The sequence below is a fragment of the Trichechus manatus genome, unplaced genomic scaffold, assembly GCF_000243295.1.
Source record: "Trichechus manatus latirostris isolate Lorelei unplaced genomic scaffold, TriManLat1.0 scaffold00114, whole genome shotgun sequence".
Taxonomy (NCBI): domain Eukaryota; kingdom Metazoa; phylum Chordata; class Mammalia; order Sirenia; family Trichechidae; genus Trichechus; species Trichechus manatus.
In genome coordinates, this window is record NW_004444050.1 from 436,937 (window position 1) to 463,405 (window position 26,469).

Here is a 26,469-nt window from a genome sequence, read left to right on the forward strand (position 1 = left end):
TATTGAAGACCAACAGAGAAAGCCTATTGTTTGCCAGAGAATATTCTTTTCAACTCCAATTCAAAGAGGCTCAATGTGCATCTTAAAGGGATCAGGAGCCTCCCAATCCCATGTGACCCTGACTCAGCATCTCTACATTTTTGGTCTCTTCATTTGTAAAACAAGGGGAATAAAACCTCCTTCCTGGGGAGGTGAGAATTAAATGAGATGTTGCTCATGTAAAGTTCACGTGAAGTTTGGTAGTTGATATGTGCTCAGTACACAGCAGCCATCCTGTCCTCCACCCGGAAAGACACATAAAACTGCAATTACTCCCATTTTTGGGACTGAGGTAGGAGCCCTTGTGGTGCAATGGTTTAAGCACTTGGCCGCTAACCAAAAGCTCAGCAGTTTGAACCCCCCAGCAGCTCCAAGGGAGAAAGATGTGGCAGTCTGCTTCGGTAAAGATCACAGTCTTGGTAACCCTATGGGGCAGTTCTACTCTGTCCTATAGGGTCCCTATGAGTCGAAATGGACTTGAGGGGAATGGATTTGGTTGCTTTGGGAAGGGACTAAGCACCGGAACAATGAGTATGTGTTTTCACACTTTTACACACGTTGTTTTTCTTATTAGCTGTCACTGAGTAAGCCCTCGACTCACGGTGACCCCAAACATAACAGAAGGAAATGCTGTCAGGTCCTGCGCCATCCCCCTAGGGTCTTCACTGGCTGATTTTTAGAAGCAGATCACCAGGCCTTTCTTCCTAGTCCCTCTTAGTCTAGAAGCTCCGCTGAAACCTATTCAGCACCATAGCAGCATGCAAGTCTCCACTGACAGGTAATGGCTGCACGTGAGGTGCACTTGTTGGAACTGAGCTCGGCTCTCCCACCTGGAAGGTGAGAATCTACCAATGAGCCACCAACGGCCTCCTTTACACACATCAGAAGATGACGATACATCTGAAGACAGACGAAGCTCATAACTACAAGACACCATGACAAGTTTGAAGTCTCTCCTAGATCTGTTCTGTGTGCAAGAGTGAAGGAGGCACCATGGACGCTAAAGAAAACCCTGTTAGGCCATCCTTTGGCATTAGGCAGTCCCACTTATCTGGAGAATCCCTCTCAGATTTTACAGTCACTCATTTATTCCCTCCTATCAAAAACTAACAAACTACCTCAGGGACTACAGTGCTGAAACTCTCTTTTATTCCTCATGAGGGCACCAGACGCTGTTGATGCAGTTAGTTAACCCAATGAAAGGGAGTCTTTTACAGTGAGAAGAGTTAATGTTTATTCAATCTACAAACACCAAATGCCCGCCTGGGCCAAACACTGTGCTCATCATCTAGACACACAGGACGTGTGGTTAGTAAACGTAAAGCTCCACAACATCAGACTGCTAATGCTTCCCAGACATTATTAAACGGGCAACCATTTGCATAATGTTTCATTAAATGCCCATTAAGAAGATAACGGCTGTGGATGATATATAAAAAAAGCCAAGCCCACCCGAAGCCCACTTTTCAGACAAAGATTAGATAGGTTTATAAAACAAACAATAACACATGTGAAGAATGTGCTTCTTAGTTCAGTCAGATATACAAGACCAAATGGGTAACTCCTGCCCAAAAGCAAAGACAACAAAGCAGGAAGGGACAGGAAAACTAGACACACAGACACGGGAAACCTGGGGTGGAAAGGGGGAGAGTGCTGTCACAGCATGGGGATTGCAATCAATGTCACACAACAGTATGTGTATAAATTTTTGAATTAGAAACTAACTTGAGCTGTAAACTTTCACCTAAAGCATAATAATAATAATAGAAAAATAATGGAATAAAAAATAAAGGGGGGAAAAAAAAAGTCAAGCCCAGGACGTAAGGATTGTCAGCAGAGTGGACAGGGAGGAGCTTGCTGGTGACAGAGAAACGCACAGTCAGCGATGAGCACAGCCAGCTGGGGAGGAGTCTCTGCAGCCCACTCATGGTGGAACGGTTTTACGAGGGTCTGAAAAATTCCTTTCTAACTTCCAGACTTATGTTTCCATACTAAATAAACAATGAGCCAAACCAATAAATGATGAAATAATGACTGTCAACCCAAATATTTCCAGGCATGGGGGAGCCCCCACTTCTTTATCCACTGCAAAGAGAAACCTCTAGTCGACCGGCGTAGACAAGAAATTTTTTTTTTTCCCAACTCAATGGCAACGGGTTTAGGTTTTTTGGTTTTATAACATAAACATGTACAAATGTCTTAACAGCACTGGTGTCAACAAAAGCTTCGGTCGTTGCAAAAACAGAGTCTTAAAAAGAGTGGTGAGGATGAGATGGACAAGCCGAACCGAGCTATTTTTTCATCTCCAAAATTGCACTTCCTGGTCCACGGCTCTTAGCACTGCAGATGTTGCAAAACTGTGCAGGAGAGTTCTAAATATGTAATAAAAAAAAATCACAGATTAAAAACAAAATAAAATAAAGAAAACATGACCCTCTCTCTCCACTCTAATATTCAGAAATATTCCAGTAGTGTTAGTCGTTGGGTGTGGAGGAAGCTATGAAAGGCCACTCCTTTTTCTGGAGATGATTTCTGGTTCACATTAGGTAAAGCCCAGCTGTTGTTCTGTGACTCATAGGACACTCTACAGCAAAATAAGTCTAATAGGACCTGGGGGAGCAGGTCTTGTCACTAAAGAATAATAGCATCATGATACTAAAATCGGGTTAAGAAAGTTACACAAAATAATTCTCTACTGTATCTCACATCTAGACAGCTTAACAGTCGTCAATTTCACTTGAATGAATAAATTATTATGCTTTTATAATGTTTATATAGTATACCAAATATTTTTACATTGGATAAATAGATAAATTAATTTTTCTTAAACAAGATGTAGAACTCTATTATAACTTTGAGAACCCACAGTGCTGTAAGGATGACGGGCTGTGATTTTGAGCACATCCCTCTGAGTGCATCAGTTTCTCTTTAGCTGATAGGGGCCAAGCTGTCCACTCACCATGCTAGGTACGGGCAGGCACTCCTTGTGGAACATATGCCGGCAATGGAAGATCACCATGCTGAAGGGCTTAGCTGCGTCTGGGGTGGAGGGGAGATGGAGCAAGGGAAAAAACTCAATGCAAAAGCAGACCAGGAGCTCTTTTACCAGTCCTGAGGGAAAAGCCTACCATAGTCTGATCTTCCAGCAATACTTAAACTGCCTTTGGAAAAGCATTACAGGAAGCGTTCCCGAAGGTGGTACAATCAAATGAAAAGCTGACGAGCAACTTTGTTGCTCTGTGTTCAGAGGTGACTTGCTTAATCTTTGTCTCAGTTACCAGAACTAAAAATGGGGACAGGTCTGCAGCAAACGCAACAAATTTTATCTTTAAAAATTAGAATCACTGTATTGTATGTGCATTGTGTGCACCCACCCATCTACACACACACGTACAATGCACCATACTACTAATGCTGCTGTCAGTTTTGTGGCCTCATAAAAATGCTTTCTGCTTCTTCACCCATTGCCTCTGCCAAGGACATTTACTGATTTCAGATCTGCTACATTCTGGCTGTGACCTTGCACTTTACTGCATCTCTGCTTGGGCACTTCACCTCATCTGCTCCAACTCTGTGTGGTCAGCTTTTTGGATCTGGTATCCTTAGGTAAATAAATTGGAATTTCATCTAATTGTACACTGTTGCTGAGCGCTGTTGAGTTGACTTCGACTCATAGCGACCCCATGTGACCGAGCAGAACTGCCCTGCAGGGTTTTCTAGGCTGTGATCTTTATGGGAGCAGACTGCCAGGCTTTTTGCCTCGTGGAGCCATTGGGTGGGTTTGAACCACTAACCTTTTGGTTAGCAGCCAAGTGCTTAACCATCTGTGACACCAGGGCTCCTTTCTAAGTGTATACAGGAGGGATATGTAGTCTCTTCTTGTTAAAACAATGCTTCAAAAACTATAAACACTATTTTTCCTGTATCCCATTATAGTTCTTAACATAAACCAAAAAACAAAACAAAACCAAAACCCCCCCACAAATCTGTTGTCCTCGAGTCGATCCAAACCTATTTCATCTAGAAAAGAATCTATGGAAAACTACTCATCATCCTACTGCCCTATGAAATAATCCGTAATTATAACTAACAGTGGGGCCTCTAGGTCTTGTAGTGCTGAATTTACATTAAAAAAGCAGTTTCAGCATCCCAACAACTATGCTTTGCTAATTTCTAATTTAAAATTACGTGATCTTCCTCTTTTCATGCCATAATCACTTTTAGGTAAAGTGCATTTGATTATATATGAAGATACACACACAGCCCCTCCCCCATATACACCAAGAACTATAAATGAACAAATGCTTATTTCTTAGAGTCATAGTCCCAATTAGATGGCAAGTATTATGTTTGCCCTGAAATGTGAGATAACTTGGGTGCCTAAAACCAAAGCAAAGATAAAGTTTAAAGAAAAGGGAAAACTATAAAAAATGTTTCCTAGATACACACAGGAAACATTTTCCCAGGTATATACAGGAAACCCTGGTGGCATACTGGTTAAGAGCCATGGCTGCTAACCTAAAGGTCAGCAGGTCAAATCCACCAGGCACTCCTTGGAAACTCTATGGGGCAGTTCTACTCTGTCCTATTAGGTCGCTATGAGTCAGAATCGACTCAATGGCAATGGGTTTGGTTTTTTTTTTTTTTTAGGTAGACACATGGTTCTTAAACTTTGGAGTTTGAACAATGTTGATAGAAAGTTTTCATTTTGCTTTACTCTAGAGCAGTGGTTCTCAAAGTGTGGCCTGGGGCCAGAAGCACTGACATCCCCTGGAAACTTGTTAGAAATGCAAGTTCTCAGGCTCCACCCCAGAACTACTAGATCAGAGACTCTGGGGGTAGGGCCTAGTGATCAGTGTTTTTAAAAGCCCTGCAGGAAGTGCCGACTTACCCCGAAGCTTGAGAACCTCCGCTCTCAAGAATGGCATAACCAGCATCAGAGTTAGGATTATGCACCAACATTTTTCTTTAAACTGTGTAATACCAAACATTAAATAATTTTATAAATAGTAATCAGTTAATTTCAAAATTTTTAATTATATCCATCATTAATACATATTTGAGAAATATTTTTAACTTTCAACCATCTTACCTGATGGAAGAATAGGGGACAGGCAGGATTCACAGATGTTCTCCTCTGCAGGAAAACAGATGCACTTTGGATTATAATGTTTCTATTTGCATCTCCAGCCTCTCAAAGCAGGGCATATAGTTTGAATATGAGTGTTTCAATTTTACCCACCATCCACCAGAATGCCTTTCATTTGAGTTCGGTGCATTTTCTTCAGCAAGGACAAGGAGTCAGCTACCAGAATCTTCTTGCAGCCTTCACGAAGTAGAATCTAGTGCACACATTATAAAGAAAAGACAACTTTAAAACATTCAATAATGGGGAAAAGAAAACACAACTCTTATCAGGAATTCTGAAAAGTGGTGTGTTTGAAATACTTCTGAGAAGCTCTTACTGGTCCCGCTCTTCCCTCCAAACCACTGCCAGTCGGACCTTTCTAGACACTGATTCAATCTTCAGTCTCTGCTTTTTTTATGAACATTCAGTGGCTCCTGTAATGTTGGTAAAATCAGATACAAATTCCATACTCTGGCAAAGGCGGCTCTATTTTTACCAATTGCTATCTCACAGAGCTTCCTAATACGGATTCTCTTTGGCAGTTTGGCTCCATTATGCCTGGCTCATTACAAACTCCAGATCTTTGCCCGTGATGGAAGACCTGCTATTCCAAAATCAACTATTTCACAGATACATCTGTTTACCGCATAAATACGTACTGGTTCCCTATCATGTCCCAGGCACTGGGTATGGAGCAATAAACTAAACAGATGAGATCTTTGTCCTAAATCCCCTTCAGAAGATAAATGCCACTTATCTTCTAGTTTACTTCTAAATCTAATCCAAACTACTTTGCAGAGTGCTATGAACACAGTGTGTTAAGTGCTCATTGAATAAATTAGCCCTCAAACCTGATGACTCTTGGGGCTGATAACTGAAAAATGGCCACAGATATTAATGTTCCATCACAAGATTCATTTTGTTATTCTTCATCTCAGTATTGAACTTTTCATTTCCTTAGGCATTTTTTGCTCTTTCTTTGTAGGTTTTTTAGTTTTTTTCCCTGCCTGCCTGGATGGCAACGAGAGGAGGTCAGAACACTCTAGCAGCCACAGAAGTCAAGAGCTCACAGTGAAGGGATGACGGCCCACTTCCGGTGGCGTGACTTTGTGTTTCAGAACCAGGCAGATGGCAGACTCAGAAATTGCCTACCCTACTTCTAGCCAGTGGGCACAGCTGGGAGAGGCAATTATTTTACCTTCAAACCAATTCTGTTGTCCACGGTGTGAGTTTTCACCCTTTTCTGGGCTTTCTTGGATATTTTAGTAGGAGACTGAGAGACGCTGTCTGAGGTGTCCTTAAACTGGATGTCACTTTACATAGGAACTTGTTGCTGCTTTTGAAGCCAGGGAAACACTCAAGGCCTGAAGGACCAGGAGGTCCTGGTGCTACGCCTGCAGCTTTCCTCTTCTGGCCCCATGTGTCTATGAGTCAGAATCTACTTGATGCCAACAGGTTTGGTTGTTCTTTTTTTTTGGTTTTATATATAATTTACAGAGACAGTCACACAGTGAAGATATCGCTGCCTCACTGTGGCCCAGCTCTGTGGCTGGGGATGAGAGTCCTGAGAAGTATACGTCCTTAGTGGGCTGTGGTGATGTCAAGTGCTACGGTCAGCAGTGCACTTTGGCTTTCTTCATACCGACATCACTCTCAACTCCAAGACCTATATGGTGTTTTTGCTTTTATAGGGTTTTAAATACATGCCACAGGGGAACGGAAGACGGGGAATAGGCAACTGTGTTCTTCCATCCCCAATCATCTCAGTCACCGTGTTCCTCCCAAATCCTAAACAGTATTGTCTTAGGGTGAATGCATCCAGAGGCCTCCCCCTTCCCCAATTATATGAGGACAAAAATTCAGGGAAACAGGACTGATGCCTGGACTTGAATTTTATATTTGGCACTTAGAGTATGCATGAGCAAGAAATTACGTGATTTTACTATTTCTAGATTCATTTAGAAATCTGACTAATGAGAAGTCTTTGTTTAAAATTCTACTGCCCTGAGATAATTTTTAAACCTTAAAACAAAAATATTCCCTGAAGTCTTCTTAAAACCAAACAATAAAGAATGTCTGCCTTGAGCGCTGCGCTCTTTTAAGAACCATCTACACAGGATCAAACTGACAACAGCAACTTGAAAGATCAGATAGGAGACTTAGGGGGCAGTGAGTTTATGTTAATGAGGGAGGAACAATTCCCAAAAGGAGAGTGAAAATGCTTGTACAACAAGAACATAATTAATGTCACTGATTTGAATGTGTAGAAATTGTTGAATTGGTGTTAATAAATTATTAAATAATTATTAAATTATTAAATAAATTATTAAAAAATCTACTGAAAATTGGATTTTCAGATTCATTTTAAAAAGACATTAAAAATTTAGCAGGCACAGCATTTTGCTGCAACAATACTTTGACAATGGCTTAAAAATCAGCTTGCTAGACTTGAAAGTGGGAACTCAAACTGATACTTGTACACTCATGTTCATTGCAGCATTATTCATAATAGCCATAAAGGTGAAAACAACCCAAGTGTCCATCAACAGGTGGACGGATAAACTAAATGTGGTCCATATATACAATGGCATTCAGCCATAAAGAGAAATGATGTCCTGATACATGCTACAACATGGATGAACCTTGGAAACATTATACTGAGTGAAATGTCAGACCTAAAAGGACAACTATTATATGATCCCATTGACATAGAATATCTAGAATAGGCAAATGCATACAGACTAAAGTTTATTAGTGGTTAGCAGGCGTGGGTGGCAGGGGAAAATTGGGAGTTACTGCTGAAGGGGTACTGAGTTTTTGTTTGGGGTGATGAAAAACTTGAAAATGGATTGTGGTGGTAGTTGCACAATACGGTGAATGTAATTAATCTCACTAATTTACACACATAAAAATGGTTGAAATGGCAAATGTTTCCTCATATATACACACACACACACACACACACACACACACACAGTACCACACACACAAAAAATCAATTAAACTATGGTGACGTTTGCACAAAACCTTGGGAATACACTAAAAACCAGTAAACTGTACATTTTAAATGTGTGAAGTATATGGTATGTGAATTATATCTCAATAAAGCTGTTTACAAAGAAAAGAAGAAAAAATTTAACAGACGTCATTAAAAACAGAAGACAAAAATGACAAACACAGTAAGAAAAATATCTAGGAAGTACCGATGTCAGTAAACCTTAAGAATATACATAAGCAAATATATCAAGCTGCTCTGCCTCCAACATGAAAATAAAAAACCTTAAGAAACATAGTGTCAATCCCAGTATCTCTGGTAAAATGCTTCAAACAGTGCCGGCTCTGATCCTCCGTGGGTGCTGAAGGCCCACAGCATGAGTAATACAGGAGGAGGACAAGCCGTCTGGACAGAAGCCACTGAGACTGCAAACTAAAAACGAAAACAGTAAAAAAATGCAAACTAAGAAAAAAACATCTTCTCAGCAGGAGTTCATTTTTCTAAATAGGTACAATCCATCTGCCTGCAGAAAGTATTTTCTAGGAAAAATTTCAGTATTCAGAGGCAAACAGCCAGGAGAAGCAACAGCATACACATATAGTTTACTATGCCACTTTCTACTTCATCAAAGTCCAAGGCTCCAAATCAGAAAACTACGGTAAAATTCCAATACTTCCAATTTACATGATGCCAGGCAGGTATATAAGGAAAACGAGACTATTCCTTGCAGAAAATAATCACTTCATCTGTAACATATATAATAATTTCAAGGCAATCAACAGGAGGAAGTGAAAGAGGGCTGTACAGATTCTTATGTAGTGCTGCATTATACAGGTACTGATTTCAACATCCGACTTATGACAAGGCATTGTCTTGATTATAGATCCCCAGTAGCAACTACACCAGTGACTCATGAAAAAAATGTGCCTACTGTTAACACTAATTTCATTCCTGACTTCAAAAATTTCCTGTTTGCTATTTCCCATGAATTCCTTTATTAAGACACTGATGACTGAAAGTCCGATGCCGGGTGTCATGGATTGAATTGTGTCCCCCAAAAATATCTGTCAACGTGGCTGGGCCATGACTTCCAGTATTGTGTGACTGTCCACCATTTTGTCATCTGATGTGATTTTCCGATGTGTTGTAAATCCTATCTCTATGATGTTAATGAGATGGGATTAGTGGCAGTTATGTTAATGCGGTGGGACTCAATCTACAAGATTACATTGTGTTTTAAGCCAATCTTTTTTGAGATATAAAAGACAGAAGCGAGCAGAGAGACAGGGGGACCTCATACCACCAAGAAAGCAAGGCTAGGAGCAGAGTACGTCCTTTGGACCCAGGGTTCCTGTGCTGAGAAGCTCCCAGACCAAGGGAAAGGCTGATGACAAGGGCCTTCCTCCAGAGCTGACAGAGGGAGAAAGCCTTCCCCTGGAGCTAGCACTCTGAATTTGGACTTGTAGCCTACTAACTAGACTGTGAGAGAATAAATTTCTCTTTGTTAAAGCCATTCACTTGTATTTCTGTGATAGCAACACTAGATACCTAAGACACCGTGGAAGTTTGCTAAGGAGGTCATCTTCACTCCCTTCTGACCACTTCTGTCCTTCTAGGTCATCTTACCTGGCCTGTTTTCCTAGCTGCGGACTCTCACCTTCCAACAGTCTCTTTTCTATCTTTGGAAATTTGATGTTATTTACACACTGAGGACGTGTGCTTAACAACCAGGATGACATCAAATCATTACTACTCATATTCTGAATACGATCTTCCATTATTTTGTGCTATTTTTCTTTTTAAAATATGAAATATTTCCAACATATAGAGTACAATGAAAAATACAATATGTACTCATGTCCCTACCACCTAGATTTAACAATTTTTAAAATATTTTGCCATGTGCTTCAGATCTGCTTATTTCAGAAAATAAAGTACTACCAATACAGCTGATGTTTTCCTTTGTACTTCACCTTGACGAGACACCACTACTGCTTATCCAATATCTATTTTCTCCTCCTTTGTCCTTACAAACACAATTCCAAATTGGTTTAGTGTGTGGCCAACTAAAAAATGCAACTGGCAGGATCCATGCAACATAGATCTGGCCAAAGAGAGAAAACATTAAGCCTGGAAATGTGTCCCTTCCCAAATATAAAGGCAAAGCCACATTAGGAAAAAGCCCTTTGCTTCCCACATTTTCCAGCCTTGAAGGTGATACATGAGGCCTAGAGAGGTTGCATGCACCTCGTGACCAAGAGGCAGCCTGTCTGAGGTACACTCTCCTGCTGATGGATGTTTACGCTATTTCCAGTTTGGGACTATAAAGGATAAAGCAGCTGTTAAGAACGTTCTCGCAGCTGTTAAGAACATTCTCGCACAGATCTTTTTGTGGGAAATACTTAAGAGTGAAACTGCTGGGTCATGGAGCAGGTGTATGTTTAACTTTTAAAGTACCTGCCAACTTTTAAAGTAACTTAACAAAGTAATTATACCATTTTTATACTCACACACATTAAGTTGTGATGTCATAAATCTACCCTCCTTCTTGAATACAGAACAAGCCCCATTCCTAACTGTGTCTTTAAGTGGAATTTGTAGAATTGATAACACTTCTGATATGGGTGTATTTTTAATAATTAAATGCTCAGATTCAGTTCGCTAATGATTTATGTAGAATTTCTGCATTTGTATTTTAAAAGAAGAGGTAGGGCTATAATTTTTCTCTCTCATATTATCCTCATGTGATATTGATGTTAAGGTTATACTAGCATCCCATGAGGAACTGGTAAACTTTTCTATTCTATTCTCTGGAAAAGTCTGTGTAAAATAGGGGTTGCCTATTTTTTTAAAGGTTTGACAAAGCTTGTCTTTAAAATCAGTTATGGAATAGTGCTTCTGACTGCTGATATGATTTTTTAAAAATAATTATAGGCTAATTCTATTTGTTCTGGAGTAAATTTTGGAAATGTATACATTCCTAGGCTATTCATTTCATCTGAGTTTTCAAATAAATGGATATGAAGTTGTTTGCAGTATTTATTTGGTTTTTAAATCTTGTCTGTTTCAATAGTTACATTCATTTTTGTTCCTAGTATTATTTATTTTCTTCCTTCTCTTGTTCAATTTCATTATGGGTTTTTCCACTTTATTAAACGTTTTACTTTCTCCTCCGTTAACTGCTCTTTTGCATTTTCACCTCGTAATCTTTCTGTGCTGCATTCTGATAATTTCTTCAGATCTATCTTCTAGCTCTTTAATTCTCCTTTTCAAGTGTGTCTAATCTGCAATCTATCTTGTCTGCTGACTATAATTTAAAACACACACACATTATTTCAAGGACTTAAATCTATTTTTCAAATATTCCTATTTTCTATATTTTTTATTAAGATATCTGTTCTTTCATGTCTTTATTTTAAATGGACTTCATTATTAATCTTTTTGAGATTAGGATTCTCAGTTCTTGAAAATAGTATCATATCATTTTTTAGTCTTCTGTGTATGGCACCTGCTGACTACTCCTCATGATATGGTTGTAGTTCTTTCTATCGTGAGCTAATCCTGAAAGGAAAGGGGAGTTCTGTGTGCCCTAAGTTGAGGGTACACCATTCAGAGTGGTTTCACTTTTGCCTATTTTGGTCTCAAGGGATTTCAATGATCCTAGAAGAATTTTCACGAGCAATGTAGTGTAAATTTGTATTCTACAATTTCTTACAGGGTAACCTTCTTTCCTCCTCACCTTTTCCTCCCCTACTAATTTCTGAAGGAGTTGACAAGTTCCTTGTTACTTACAGAACCAGAGGTCTCACTTTTTCTAGAACTTAAAGTTCAGGCTTTGTGCAGGGCATTCAATTTCAGCCCCTCACCCCTCACTTTGAGTGGGCCAACGGCTATGTCTCCTCTTCACGTAAACATTAGAAGGCCATGACCTGGCAACTGTACCTGGACCCCAGAAGGCTGTAATAGTGTCAACTTTCCCTTTCCACTCTGGCTTTGCTCTCTGTTGGTGTTTCTTTTTCTTTTGAGATCTACTATGAATTAAAAATAATTTTTTTAAAAATTGAATTTAGCATTTTTTAATAGGAGAGGAGGTATTTAGTTCAGTCTGCCATGTATCCAGAAATCTAAAGTTTCTATGGTTTAGGAAAATATATTTTTAATTTATATACTGTTGACCATATTAAGCAAAGCAGAAATCAAAAGCTTTTTTTTTACTATAGAGATTTCATCTATATTTACTCCCTTTTAAATCTATTATGCCTGAACTCTTAAAATCTTAAGTTTTTATCCCTAAATTTAATATCTAACCAAATGATATTTTATTTTTTATCTACTTTAGTTGTTGAAAATTTAAATTAGTCTGTAAAGACTTTCTCTTTTACAGCTATGCTGGCTGTGACCCTGTATCTTTTTCTGACTTAATGGAATTTGCCAATACATTTTGTGATGTTTTCAGAATGTCTGTAGACTACAGAAGTTTATAAGCACGCAGTTTTAAGGATTATATTTTTCCACAAAAGCAGTCCTTGATGTCCCAAGGTATGCCTACTTGTCTTTCAAAGGTCAAGGCATTTTTTTACCCAGAAAAATCTTTCCTGCCAATTTTTTTGTATTTTAACTTAGTTTCCTATTTTCTAAGGAGCTCTAGTGGAACAGTCATTAAAGCAATTGACTGCTAACAGAAAGGCTGGTGGTTCAAAACCACTGGTAGCTCTGAGGGAGAAAGATGTGGCTGTCTGTTTCCGTAAAGATTTCCAGCCTTGGAAACCCATGCGGTCGCTATGAGTGGGAATCTACTCGATGGCAAAGGTTTTTATTCTCTGTGTTGGAGAGCCTCTGATACCACATTCACAAATTTAAAAACCAGGTTTAAACACCATTATCTTGTTATCTATGAAATAATTTTTCCACTTGGTTAATAAGACAGCCTCGTTATTAACCTGTACTTTGTACTCTCTCTCTCTCTTATTCGAGGTTTCACTGAGGATAAGCCACTGTCTGGTTTCTTCTTTCCTACATTTTATAATGGTATTCATTTTTACCTCAGAAAATATTATTAGGCATTGTTTAGAAAGTACAATATTATTATCTTTCAGAGATTCATTTTCTTTATGGAACTTTTATCTAAGTTTATGGGCCAATTTTTTCCCACCTCATACTCAACCACTCTTATTTTCTTAATATTATTTTGCTTCCTTCCATAGTTCTACGTTTTTCTAAATTCTACAATCAATTTGGTACATGCATATTTACAATAAAATTTACAGTAAGTTTGCTATTGTTAATTTAAGTAAGAACGTATAAGATAGCTTTGAAGACCCTAGATTTTCCTATCTGTCCTTATTTCTCTGCAGTTTATCATCTTTGATAATATTCTCAACCAAAAGCAACAGACCAGGCTCACAGACATTTTATAAGTCAATAAAAGACCTGCACATCTGCAAAGTTATTTCATTAGAAACAGCTGCCATGGGAAAGATACCATAAAAAACTGCCAAGTTTCTGAAATTTTTATTTTAAAAGATTCTTTAAACTTTTCGCTGACACTGCCTTGTTCATGAGCAGTGTTTATTATTAGAATTGCAAATGACAAACAGGCTACCTGGTTTTATAAAGCTTCCAAAATGACACCAGAGTTAGACTGAGAAACACTTCTCCTAATTTTTAATCCATCATTTATGCCTTGCCTTTGATATGGGACTTGGCATTCCACTTGAAAAGTTTATATCTAGTGATAGTTATATAGTTTTATGTAGTTATATTTGAACTGCTGACCTTTTGGTTAGCAGCCTGAGCTCTTCACCAGTGCGCCACAAGGGCTCCTGTTTAGATATAACTATATCTAATGATAAGAAATGGCAAACTATGTCTATCATGGATTCTATCCCAAGGAAAAGATCAGTATAGGGTAAATTTTCCTTCTCTCATCAGGTGAGGTTGACCTTAGTTTCAATATTCAGGTGTTCCACGTTTGCACAATTTTTGAAAGCTGGAGAAAAGGAAACTGAGCAGTGTTTCTCTTAGGTTGGTAGCTGGGGAGAAAATTAGTATCTTTAAAAACAAAATAAAGGAAAACTTCACAATTCTTGGTCACAGATGCCGACAGAATAAAACATAAATCAAAAGTGAGAGTTATTGGTGGTAGCTGGGCACCATCTAGTTCTGCTCGCAGGCTAGTGGAGTCTCTGGTTCATTTGGTCCTTTAGTCCTTTGGGATAGTATTCTCCTTGTGTCTTTGGTTTTCTTCATTCTCCTTTGCTCCAAGTGGGATGGGACCAACTGATGTATCTTAGATGGCTGCTTGCAAGCTTTTAAGACCTGAGATGCTACTCATCAAAGTGGGATGTAGATTGCCCTGACAGGGAACACAACAGAGAGTCCTGGACAGAGCAGGGCAGAAAAACAAAACAGAATTCAAATTCACATTAAAAGACCAGACTTAATGATCTGACAGAGACTGGAGGAACCCCTGAAACTATGGCCCCCGGACTCTCTGTTAACCCAGAACTGAAACCATTCCTGAAGCCCACTCTTCAGACAAAGACTACACAGGGACTATAAAACAAAAAATAATACACGTGAGGAACATACTTTTTAGTTCCAGCAGATATAAAAGACCAAATGGGCAGCTCCTGTCCAAAAGCAGGATGAGAAGGCAGGAAGGGACAGGAACTGGTCGAATGGACACAGGGAATCCGGGGTGGAAGTGGGAGTGTGCTGTCATATTGTGAGGATTGCAATCAATGTTACAAAAAAAAATGTATATAATTTTTTGAATGAGAAATTAACTTGAGCCGTAAACTTTCACCTAAAGCACAATTAAAAAAAAAAAGTTAGGACTAGCAATACAGTACTTATGGAAAAAAAAAATTAAAACCCCCACATCTCTAAGGCAGAGCAGCCTAGGAGAAAAGTGCATGGACTTGGATTCCAAAGCCTTGAGTTTTAATCCCATCTCTACTGTATGACCTGGAGAAATCACCTAACATTTCCCTTTTCTCATCTGTGAGGACTCACTGGGAGAATATGGGTGGAGTTACTCTGTCAAGTGCAAAGATACACAAATGCCAAGAACCAATCATCACAATAATACAAGCCCAGAGAAATTTCCATCACAGTGACAGCAGGCTGAATGCTGTGTACATCTTGGCAAAGGCTGTATGTGACTTTTCAAAATCACAGGATTCTGGAGTGATCACTTAATCAGAAAACCCAACCAGGGCTGAATGACCATTTGCCTTAAAATTTGGCTCTCCAGAGAAAGGTAACTAAGCAGGTGTTAGCCTAAAAGCAACTCAGCTTTGTACCCATTGTTTTACATTAAGCTCGCTGCATGAAATCATACACCCTAAGTACTTGAGTTTGAGGTTTAATCGAACCCCCGCCCTATCACATTCACTTTTCTGGGGAAAAGAGGTCCGAGAATGTGCAGTAATTTACCTAAAGGTTCACAATAGAGCTCACAAGTCTTAGCTCAGTGCTATTTCCACCTAACCTCGCTACTTCTTTAAGGAAGAAGTTAAAAAAAAGGTCTGCTTTCTATTTTTGTTTTTGAACATTTTATTGTGCTTTAGGTGAAAGTTTACATGGCAAACTAGTTTTCCAATCAATGATTCTTACACAAATTGTTCTGTGACATTGGTTGTAATCCCTAAAACGTGTCCAGCACTCTCATTTCCTCCCTGGGTTCCCCTTTCCCAATAGTCTGGTTTTCCTGTCCTTCCCTGTCTTCTCATCTTTGGTTTTGGGCAATTGTTGCCTTTTTGGTCTCCTATAGTCGACTGTTCGAAACAGCAAATTCTTCATGGGTGTTACTGTTTATTTTATAGCCCCATCTATTATTTGGCTGAAAGGTGGCCTCCAAGAGTATCTTCAGTTTCAAGTTAGAAGGATGTCTTATGGCAACAGTTTAGGGGGTTCCTCCAGTCTCTTTCAGACTGTAAGCCTGGTCTTTTTTTTTTTTAATTTGAATTTTGTTCTACATTTTTTATCTATTCTAAACCAGGACCTGGGACCTTCTATTGTAATCATTGACAGAGCGGTCAGTAGTGGTAGCTGGGCACCATCTAGTTCTTCTGGTCTCAGGTTAGAGGATGCTGTGGTTCACATAGGCCATTAGTCCTTTGGACTAATTGCTTCCCTAAGTCTTCAATTTTCTTCTTTTTCCTTTGCTTCAGGTGAGAAGAGACCAATAGTTGTTCACTCTAGACATTAGTCAACAGGACAGGATGTAGAACATTATCTTTATAAACTGTGTTTCACCACTGGACCTAGATTTCTCCCAAGAAAGTGGTCCTTAGCCTTCAAGTCCAGTAGTTTAGTCCCGATGTCTAAGCAGTTTCTATAACTGTGTCCCCTATGTGCTCCATTATATATGAGTATACATGCAGCATTTACAAAAATGTATATAGAAGTATCCATAACCATACTTATATGTGTATGTGGGTGTACTCTTGCACAATCTCCCTCACCTATTTTACATTAGCCTATGTATCTACTCACAAATTATTGCTTGTTATTACCCTTGTTGGAGGATTGTATATATTATAGCATTTACCATAGTTACCCTTTATTCTTGCATATGTCTCAGGGTCTTCCTTTGTCCTGGTCACGTGGTGCTGACTTTTCCCATATTGTGTACTGCCTTTCCCTTCACCAGAATTAACACATGACTACTGTGTAGTTAGTGATTCTCCTTCCTTTGCCCTTCCATCCCCGGTAACCATCAAAGAATGTTTCTTTCTTTGTGTAAATCTATTCTTAACTTTTTATAATAGTGGTCTCATACAATATCTGTCCATTTCTAATTGACTTATTTCACTCAGCATAATGTTCTCCAGATTCATCCATGTTGTGAGACGTTTTGCAGATTCATCACTGTTCTTTATTGTTGGGTAGTATCCCATTGTGCATATATACCATTGTTTATCCATTCATCTGCTGATGGGCACTTAGGGTGTTTCCATCTTTGTACTACTGTGAATAATGCTGCAATGAACATGGGTGTGCATAGGTCTATTTGTGTTACAGTTCTTATCTCCCTAGGATATATACCTAGGAATGGGATTGGTGGATCATACGGTAATTCTATTTCTAGCTTTTTAAGGTGGCGCCATACCGTTCTCCATAGTGGTTGTACCATTTTACATTCCTATCAGCAGTGCAGAAGAGTTCTAATCTCCCTATAATCTCGCTGGCTTTTGTTTTCTGTTTTTTTGATCAGTGCCATTATTGCTGGAGTGAGATGGTATCTCATTGTACTTTTGATTTGCATCTCTCTACTGGCTAATGACTGCGATCATCTCATGTGTTTGCTAGCCAACTGAATGTCTTCTTTGGCGAGTGTCAGTTCATGTCTTTTGTCCATTTTTTTTTTTTTTTTTTTGGTGAGTGTTGCTGGATCAGACGCAGGCTGTATTTATTTCATTTTGCAGCCGAGAGAAGTGAGCCCAAAGTCACCTGCACGTGCATGCCGAGTGAGGCCTTGGCTGAGCCATGAGAGTAGGGCTGTAGCTGGAGGAGCCGAGGGCAGAGGGGGCAGGACACAGCAGCCTCTGGTTTTCCCTGGGTAAGGAGCTCTTACCATCTCCTGCAAGGCTCTTTTGGTTGTTCCTAGGCCAAAGGTGGGTGTGAATAAGCCCTCAGACAGTGGTGCTGGTAGAGGCACCACAGGCAGGCAAGGCAAACCCATATATGGAGTTGTTATCCGTGCCAGTAAGGAAGAATCACTGCCCCCTCCAGGGAATCAGAGTCTGATGTAACCAATTTGCCACCACTTAGTTGGCTAGTTTCCTCAAACAATGATATCTTATTGAGGGCTCAGAGACGGTCTCTGTTGCTGGCAGAGCAGATGTTCAGCAGCAGCACTATCTAGATCAGCTTTGGTAAGAGGGTGCTCGTGCTCTTGGCCCATGCATAACCTCTGTCCCCACACCATGGCTACTCCGTTAGGGGTTCAAGTAGTGGGTGGTCAAGGACAGAGGTGGCTCATGTCCTCTGAACAACAATTGTGTTCACATAGTTGCTCTGTGCCTCTCCTGCAGCAGATGTCCTCTGATGAGCATTAACATGAGGCATAAACATCTGCACATCTTCTGCCCATTACCATAAGTCTATCCATGTACCCCTACTCCAGACCTCCTTGTCTCCAATCTTCCAATCTTGCTCTTTGCCAGGGTGACCAACCAGCCAAGATGTTTGTCACTAGCGAAGAATCCACATAAATCCTTACTTCAAGCGACTTCTTTCTCCAGACAAATTAGATAACCGCATGCATTGTTCACAGCTCTAGGCACTGAGGTGATTTCCTCTCACCACTGGTCCTTCAGGCCAACACCCCCACTCAAATTGGTGCTATATTCGCTAGCAATCCATTTTTAGATCACATCAACATATTAACCCAATTCATCTGTGAATCAGGCCTGAGTCTCTTCTACCTCCCTCAGGGGCTCAGAGTGAATCCCTCAATGTTGAGGCCTTAGGTATGAGTTGAGGGAGAGACGCCTGTGCAACAGACATAGGTGCCATCAAAGTCTGAACCTCACAGTCATGTAACCTCTGTCCTCTGATCTTGTTCGGGCCAAACTCCAATGTACTATTTTCATTGTATGATCGAGTGCTACTGCACCCACCTGACCTTATGACATGGAGGATCAGAAAATACCAGCTCATAATGAGTAGCTCAAATCTCATAGTTACTTGATGTCCCATGGTCACACTTCAGTCTCTACTTAGTCCAGCAGGATGCCAGGAGCTGATTTTCTAAGGGTAAGCAGTTCTCTGCTATAGAAGTCACAGATTTGCTCCTAAACCCTAGGGGTCTTGCTGTGACTCTCATACCAGGGTCTGGAAGAAACTGCACAAATATCGTTATCTGCCATGGATACTGTCTTAGTTATCTAGTGCTGCTACAATAGAAATACCACAACTGGATGGTTTTAACGAAGAGAAGTTTATTTCCTCACAGTCAAAGTAGGCTAAAAGTCCAAATTCAGGGTGTCAGCTCCAGGGGAAGTCTTTGTCTCTGTCGGCCTTCGCATCAGTGTTCCCCCGGACTAGGAGCTTCTCAGCGCAGGGACCCGTCCAAAGGACGTGCTCTGCTCCCGGCACTGCTTTCTTGATGGTATGAGGTCCCCGTGTCCATTTTTTTGATCAGATTGTCTTTTTTGTTGTTGAGGTGTTAAAGTTTTCTATAAATTTTAGAGACTGGACCCTTGTTGGGTATGTCATAGCCAAAATTCTTTTCCTAGTCTGTAGGTTCTGTTTTTACACTTTTGCAAAGTCTTTTGATGAGTGTGTTTATTTTTTAGGAGATCCAAGTTATCTAGTTTATCTTCTGGTGTTTGCGCATTTTTAGTTATATTTGGTATTCTATTTATGTCATATATTAGGACCCCTAGTGTTGTCCCTATTTTTTCTTCCATGATCTTTATATTTTTGAGTTTTACATTTAGGTCTTTGATCCATTTTGAGTTAATTTTTGTGTTAGGTGTGAGGTATGGATCTTGTTTCATCTTTCTGAAAATGGATATACAGTTTTGCCAGCACCATTTGTTAAAGAGACTTTCTCTTCTCCATTTAACGGACTTCGACCCTTTGTTGAAGATTAGCTGTCCATGGGCGTATGGATCTACTTCTGGATTCTAAATTTTGTTCCATTAGTCTATGTGTCTGTCATTGTATCAGTAAGAGGCTGTTCTGACCACTGTGGCTGTACAGGAGGTTCTGAGATCAGAGAATGTGAGGCCTCTTCCTTCTTCAGCAAGGCTTTGCTTGTCTGGGGCCTCTTTCCTTTCCATATAAAGTCAGTAATCAGTTTTTCCATCTCATTAAAGAATGTTAATTTGGATTGGGATTGCATTATATTTGTAGATTGCTTTGGGCAGTATGGACATTTTCAAAATGTTAAAGTCTTCCTATCCATAAGCATGGTATGTTTTTCCATTTATGTAGGTCTCTTTTGGTTTCCTGCAATAGTGTTTTGTAGTTTTCTTTGTATAAGTCTTTTACGACTCTAGTTAGATTTATTCCTAGGTATTTTATTTTTTTAGGGGCTATTGTAAATGGTATTGTTTTCCTGATTTCCTTTTCGGAGTGGAATCCAACTGATTTGTGTATGCTGATCTTGAACTCTGCTACTTTGTTGATTCCTTCTATTAGTTCCAGTAGCTTTCTTGTGGAGTCTCTGGGATTTTCTACGTATATGATCATGTCATCTGTGAATAGGGATAGTTTGACTTCTTCCTTACCAATTTGTACGCCTTTCATTTCTCTTTCTTGCCTTATTGCTCTAGATAGGACTTCCAGTAAAATATTGAATAAGAGTCATTATAAAGGATATCCTTGATTCGTTCTCATCATTAAGTTAATGCTTTGAATTTCTCTCCATTGAGAATAATGCTGGCTTTTGGATTTATACATATGCCCTTCATTATGTTGAGAGTTTTCCCTTCTATTCCTATTTTTATTAGGAATGGGTATTGGACAATTTTTAGGGATCACTTGTGGTTGTGAGAGTTAATACAGTTCTTGACGAAAAAGCATGATTTGGTCAGAAGAAGTGGGTTCAAACCCAGTTTATTACCTTCCTAGACAAGCAAACCATTTAACCTGAGACTCAATCTTCTTATCTGTAAAATGGGGAAGATAATCTCTAAAGGTCTGTTTTGAAGATGAAATGATTGTCAAATGAGACTGTCAAAAGAGAAGGGTTTAAGGGCAAAGATGCTAGAATCTCTTTAAAAAAAAAAAAGTCTCTGCCAACAGAAACGTTATGATGGGAATAACAAATATATAGCATAAAAATAATTTGCAAACGGTAGCCAGTTTATTGTAAAAATTGAAATATTATTTGTACCACATTATTTTACAAATAATTTACATGAAATCAAATTATATTTGTCCGTGAAATCAGGCCTAGAAACATCTGAAGTTTATGATATATGATAAGGGCTACTTTTTTTTTTTTATGGTAATTTTTTTTTTTTTAATTGTACTTCAGGTGAAGGCTTACAAAACAAATAGTTTCTCATGAAACAGAAGTACACATATTGTTTTATGACACTGGTTAACAACCCCACAACATGTCAACCCTCTAACTTCTCACCTTTTTTTTTTTGGTGAAAATTCACATAGCCAAAGATAGACCATTTCAAAAATTACTACATGCACAGTTCAGTGACATTGACTACACTAATAAGGGCTACTTTTATTGCACTAACTTTATAAAGCTTTTAAAATCTGTTTAGTAATTATACTAGTAAGTTAAAAAAAATAAAAGCAAAACCCAAACTTGTCACCATCGAGTCAATTCTGACTCATGGCTACTCTAGAGGACAGAGTAGAACCGTCCCATAAGGTTTCCAAAGCTGTAATCTTTATGGAAGCAGACTACCACATCTTTCTCCTGTGGAGCAGCTTGTGCGTTTGAACCATGACCTTTCAGTTACCAGCTCAGTGCTTAACCATTGCGCCACCAGGGCTCCTTACTAGTAAGGCAGCGAGGAGAAAGGTTATGGGAGGGAAAGTAAGAAAGGCAAGGAAGGAAAAAGTGATATAGGGATGGGTTAACAGGCAGAGAGATGTTGTGTGAGGAGCCTTAACTCATTATCCTACTGTACACATATACATCTTAAGAAAAAATCTGCAGTATATTTGAAAATATAATTAAGAGGATAAAATATGATTTTGCAACTGTTTTAATGGATAATTTACATAAAAATATAATGCCTTTTACATAAAGACATTTACTTTGCATATAATAATTTTATTCTTTGGCCCAGCTGATTTAAACTATGCAAATTTATTCAAAAAAGATAAAAGAGAAACTGCAGTGGTGTCCATGATCTTGGCTCTCTGGAATAAGCGCCTAGTAAGAAGGATTTATTAGATGGTTTGTATGGGCATTGTGGAGGCTGTAAAAAACCCAGGCAAATTTTCCAAGCTAGAGGCCAAGGACAAAGGGGTAATTATTTTGTCATTCCCCTTGGGGCAGAGTTGTTTGGAGACACCTACATGACTGCTCAACACATCTGTATTTGGAACCTCAAGCATAACCTGGCATACTCAGGGGTGTTATGAGCCAACAAAGTACAGATTACTGTCAGACTCACTCACACACAGAGGTTTGTAAGGTCTGACCACTTTCACCAAAGTCCAGTTCCTCAGAATTAGTTGATTCCATGCCTGGATCACTGTCCTGCACCCCTGGGGTGCTACACAACTTACAAGCTCCTCAAACCACATCTCCTCATCCATTAACCCATCCCCATATCACTCTTTCCTTCCTTGCCTTTCTTATTCTCCCTCCCATAACCTTTCAAATGGCTCAACTGCAGATCTCCAAAATCCACTGTAAATAAATAACTGTATATCTTTTTAAGCTTTTTGCAGTATAGGTCCTCCATTTCTTTGTCTTAACTGAATACCCATTTATTTCCCAGGATCCTATTTCCCACAAGGCCCTACTGACAACCCCACCTTCATGAATAACCTCTCCTCCTTTAAAGTTGTGGTCCGCAGTCATCTGTGGGCTACCAGATTCACATCCTGGTTCACTGAGAATGCTGTAGCCTGGCTTACAGCCTCCCCAACCCCAACTCCAATCCTCAATGTCCATCTGGACGACTCATCCAAGGATGTAGCCTCATAGTTTCTTGACTAATACTCGCCAGTGACCTTCATTCCACTCTTTTAACATGGCCACAATGATTCCACTTTGGAAATTTTAATATGATGATATCCCACTCCCTGGCAAATCTTTTGCCCCTCCAGTTGTTATTCCTCTACATCCCTTACTCTGTTCTTGATATAATCAATCTTCCTTCAACTTCATCACCCTCTTAATTTTCCCACTGGATTCCCTAACCCTGAACCCATCTGATAAGCTCTCTCTGTTTCTCCGAGGCTGCTGAGCTCAGCGGGAGACTTCTGGTCAATTGCGGGAGGACTACAGTTATTACCAAATCAGGGCCAGTCAGATTTATATATGTATAAATACTGATGAGCAATCTTTATTTGTCCTTGGACAGCCCACTCTCACCTTCCCTTTAGCGCTTATTCTAATTATGCACCATTCTCCTCATCCTGTTGCCCAAACCCCTCAATTTCAGCTAACAGCGACAACAGGGCCCAGGGGGCAAGAATTTCCTAAATTTTCATACACTTTGTGCACTTGAGTGCTTTGGGAGTTGGCGGGTAAGAGTTAACTGCTCCCTCCCCTCAGCTCCCATCACACCGTGTATGCACAGCAGATGGCACTACACTGCAGTCACTTGTTCTCACATCTCCTCTTCAGTGGACAGTGCCTAGCGCATACCACCCCTTATCCCTCGAGACTAAGTATTCCATAAAGTTCTACAGAAATTAAAAGACGTGAAATGAAAGAGAAAGAAAAAGTGAGGCAGACTTGAATTAAGTTTACATTAGACCTTGAACTAGAAGAAGGAGCTGGATTGGCATTCCAGAATATTCTCGGTGTGTACAAACCACCTGGCCATGAAAGCGAGAGGGGTGTTTGAGGACTGGTAAGGGGCTTGGCTGACTCAAGTGGAGGATTCCTGCCAATAGGAAGAGGGGGGTGAGGTAGTACAGACAAGGAGTGGCCCAGTTAAAGCTACACTGCAGAGGTTTGTCTTTTTCTGTATGTTTAACCTCTAGGAAGTGGTTGCTTTAAGGGGTGCATAACGATATCTACTGGGTATGGGAATAAAATATTTTTCTATGTAATTTTAACCTTAAGAAAAGAAAACAGTAAATTTACTGATATTTTGACATGCAGATTGCTACCAGCCCCCCACCTGGTGTGGGGCAAGGTACCCTGAGAAGCAGGGACCAGCACGTAGAGGGCTGACGAGGCGCCTCAGCCCTCTGTCCGCTTCAGCGCACTCTGACATGGTGCAGTTCATGTGTGCCCAGTTAAGAGGATTTATATATTTTTTTCAAGTTTTAAATTAAACCAGTCCTTGTAAACTGAACAGGTGGCTTGATGAGATTCCTGAAAATCAGTAAGGCAAATGTAAAAAAAACAAAAACAAAAAAATACAAGACAGCGGCAGAGCTGGTATTCCTCCTTCCCTTAGCTGAGCTTTTATTGACACACATTATGCAGTAAAAATAGTGGCTACCCACAAATAAACAAGAAAACAATGGCACATGTCCTGACAAATATTAAGTGATGAATAAATAAACCCACGTAATAGTCAAGGTAGAACTGACATTTAAACAACGAATAAGAAGGTAACAGTTTTTAAAGAGAAAGTAGACTATGAAGAGATCTTTTTGAAAACCGATGTTTAGAAATGTTCTCATTATATAGTCTTGTTGCTAAAAATGATGTTTGCATTTGTACAATTAAGTCTGGAAGAAATTATTAAATACCTAATTTTCTAAGTGATTTTTAACTGGGTTTTAAACTCTCTTATAAAGTAAAAATTCAGCCAGTAACTACCACGTGGATCTTTGTAAAATAACTGTTCCACTACGATGACCATTAAAATCAAGGGTAGAATTCCTCCTACTTTAGGGCAGTTACTGGACAAACTGTCTGCTTTCTCTGCCTTTCCAAGGGCTCTGTGACTGCAGGGGCCTTGTCCATCTTCTTCATTGCTATGTTTCTATCCCTTGGCAAGTGCCAATAAACACTTGTTGAATGAACGAATATTATTTGCCTGTGAAGCCTAGGGCTTAGTATTACCCAAAACATTTAGTAAATCACAACAAATGCATGATGAATTATTTAAAAAACAGACAAAACAAAACAAAAGACCTACAGGCAGCTCCTAACCCTCTGTGCCTTCCCATCTCACCTCCAGACAGAAGCTGCCTATTTAGTCTCTTGTATCTACTTGAGTTAAGAGGCACACACCTCATGAGTATCCCTTTATGTCCCACAGTCCAGTCCAATCCCTGTCTGAAGAGTTGGCCTTGGAGGCTGTTTTAGTTCTGGGTTGATAGAGAATCCGGGGGCCATGCTTTCTGGGGTTCCTCCAATCTCAGTCAGACCATTAAGTCTGGTCTTCTTACTAGAATTTGAGTTCTGCACCCCACCTTTCTCCTGCTCCATCAGGGAGGTCATTTGTGGTAGATGGGCACCATCTAGTTCTTCTGGTCTCAGCATATAACAATATGTGTATAAATTTTTGTATGGGAGACTAACTTGAAATGTAAACTTCATTTAAACTACAACAATAAACAAAAAAAAAGTAATAATATGTAAAAAAAAAAAAAAAAAAGCTACGGGCAAAGGTAATATTGGCTTTAAAACAAATCTTTTTAAGCACTCAGCTACCAACCGAAAGGTTAGCGATTTGAATTCACCCAGATGTACCTCAGAAGAAAAGCGTGGCTATCTACTTTCTTAGATTACAGCCAATGAAAACACTATGGAATACAGATCTACTCTGAAACACATAGGGTTACCATGAGTCAGAATCATCTCAAAGGCAACTGGTTGGTTCATTGGTGGATTACAAAGGGTTAATTAAACAATATTTTAAAAAACAGAGTTTACTCAATCACAGTACGAAAATTAAAAATGTTTGAGTGAGCGCAAAAAGTGTTTTGAGTTTTCTAAATTATAAGAGAAAGCAATTTAACATTGTTTATTTTATCCTAAAATGACTTATATCTTTGTATGTGCTTTATAATGCGTATCTTTGTTTAGAGGTAATACACAACTTAAGAATAAACACATATACTGTATATATTTGTGGTCAAGCTCAAACTGTTTACTGATGAGCTGCATAATCCAAAGAAATGCTCTCAGAACACTAAATGGCAATGTCCCTGAGCTGCTCTTCTCCTTTGGCTGGAGAACATGGTGACCTCTGTTTGTTTCTTCCTCAACTGTTTCTGCTCTGGTTTTCGCTGCATTCTCTTTTCACCTTGCCTCTTCCCTGAGACTGTCACCCTGAGTTCAGCAGGCAGCCCTCTACTCTTCACCCTTCACAGTGACTACTGGCCCAACAAATTCTCATCAAAATGCTTCCTCCTTACTTACCCTGGCAACTACTCCTCTCCCCTACAACCTCATTTTCTGGCTTTACCTGCAAAGGTTTTCGTGTTTCCAGGAAAGCAATTTTATCAGTATTATAACAAGAACTCATTTTCAAATGAAGTAGAGAAAGAAGAACAGTCTGAATTTTTAAGGAAGTGTGCTTTAAATAGCTTTAAGATCCATACAAGATACCAGCATACTGAAAAACAGTAATTGTTAGAGTTCTTTTAAAGAAAAGATTAGGATGTTTTATAATTAGCTTATTAATTATTTAATGAAAATAATGGGTTCCATTATTCTTATCAAACTTTC

The 26,469-nt window shown here is 39.4% G+C and overlaps 1 protein-coding gene across 3 annotated transcripts in view; it reads right to left on the bottom strand.

The window, feature by feature from the left end:
• Positions 1–1,771: 1,771 nt before the first annotated feature.
• VPS41 (VPS41 subunit of HOPS complex) overlaps positions 1,772–26,469 on the bottom strand; it is a 282,612-nt gene continuing 257,914 nt past the window's right edge. For all 3 annotated transcript variants that reach the window (XM_023738305.1, XM_023738307.1, XM_004383951.3), the window contains 4 exons: positions 5,282–5,381; positions 5,132–5,176; positions 2,999–3,078; positions 1,772–2,411 (listed from right to left, as the gene is read on the bottom strand). In XM_023738305.1, the coding sequence (XP_023594073.1) occupies positions 2,331–2,411; positions 2,999–3,078; positions 5,132–5,176; positions 5,282–5,381 (306 nt within the window). In that variant the 3' untranslated portion in view covers positions 1,772–2,330. The remainder of the gene's footprint in view (positions 2,412–2,998; positions 3,079–5,131; positions 5,177–5,281; positions 5,382–26,469) is intronic.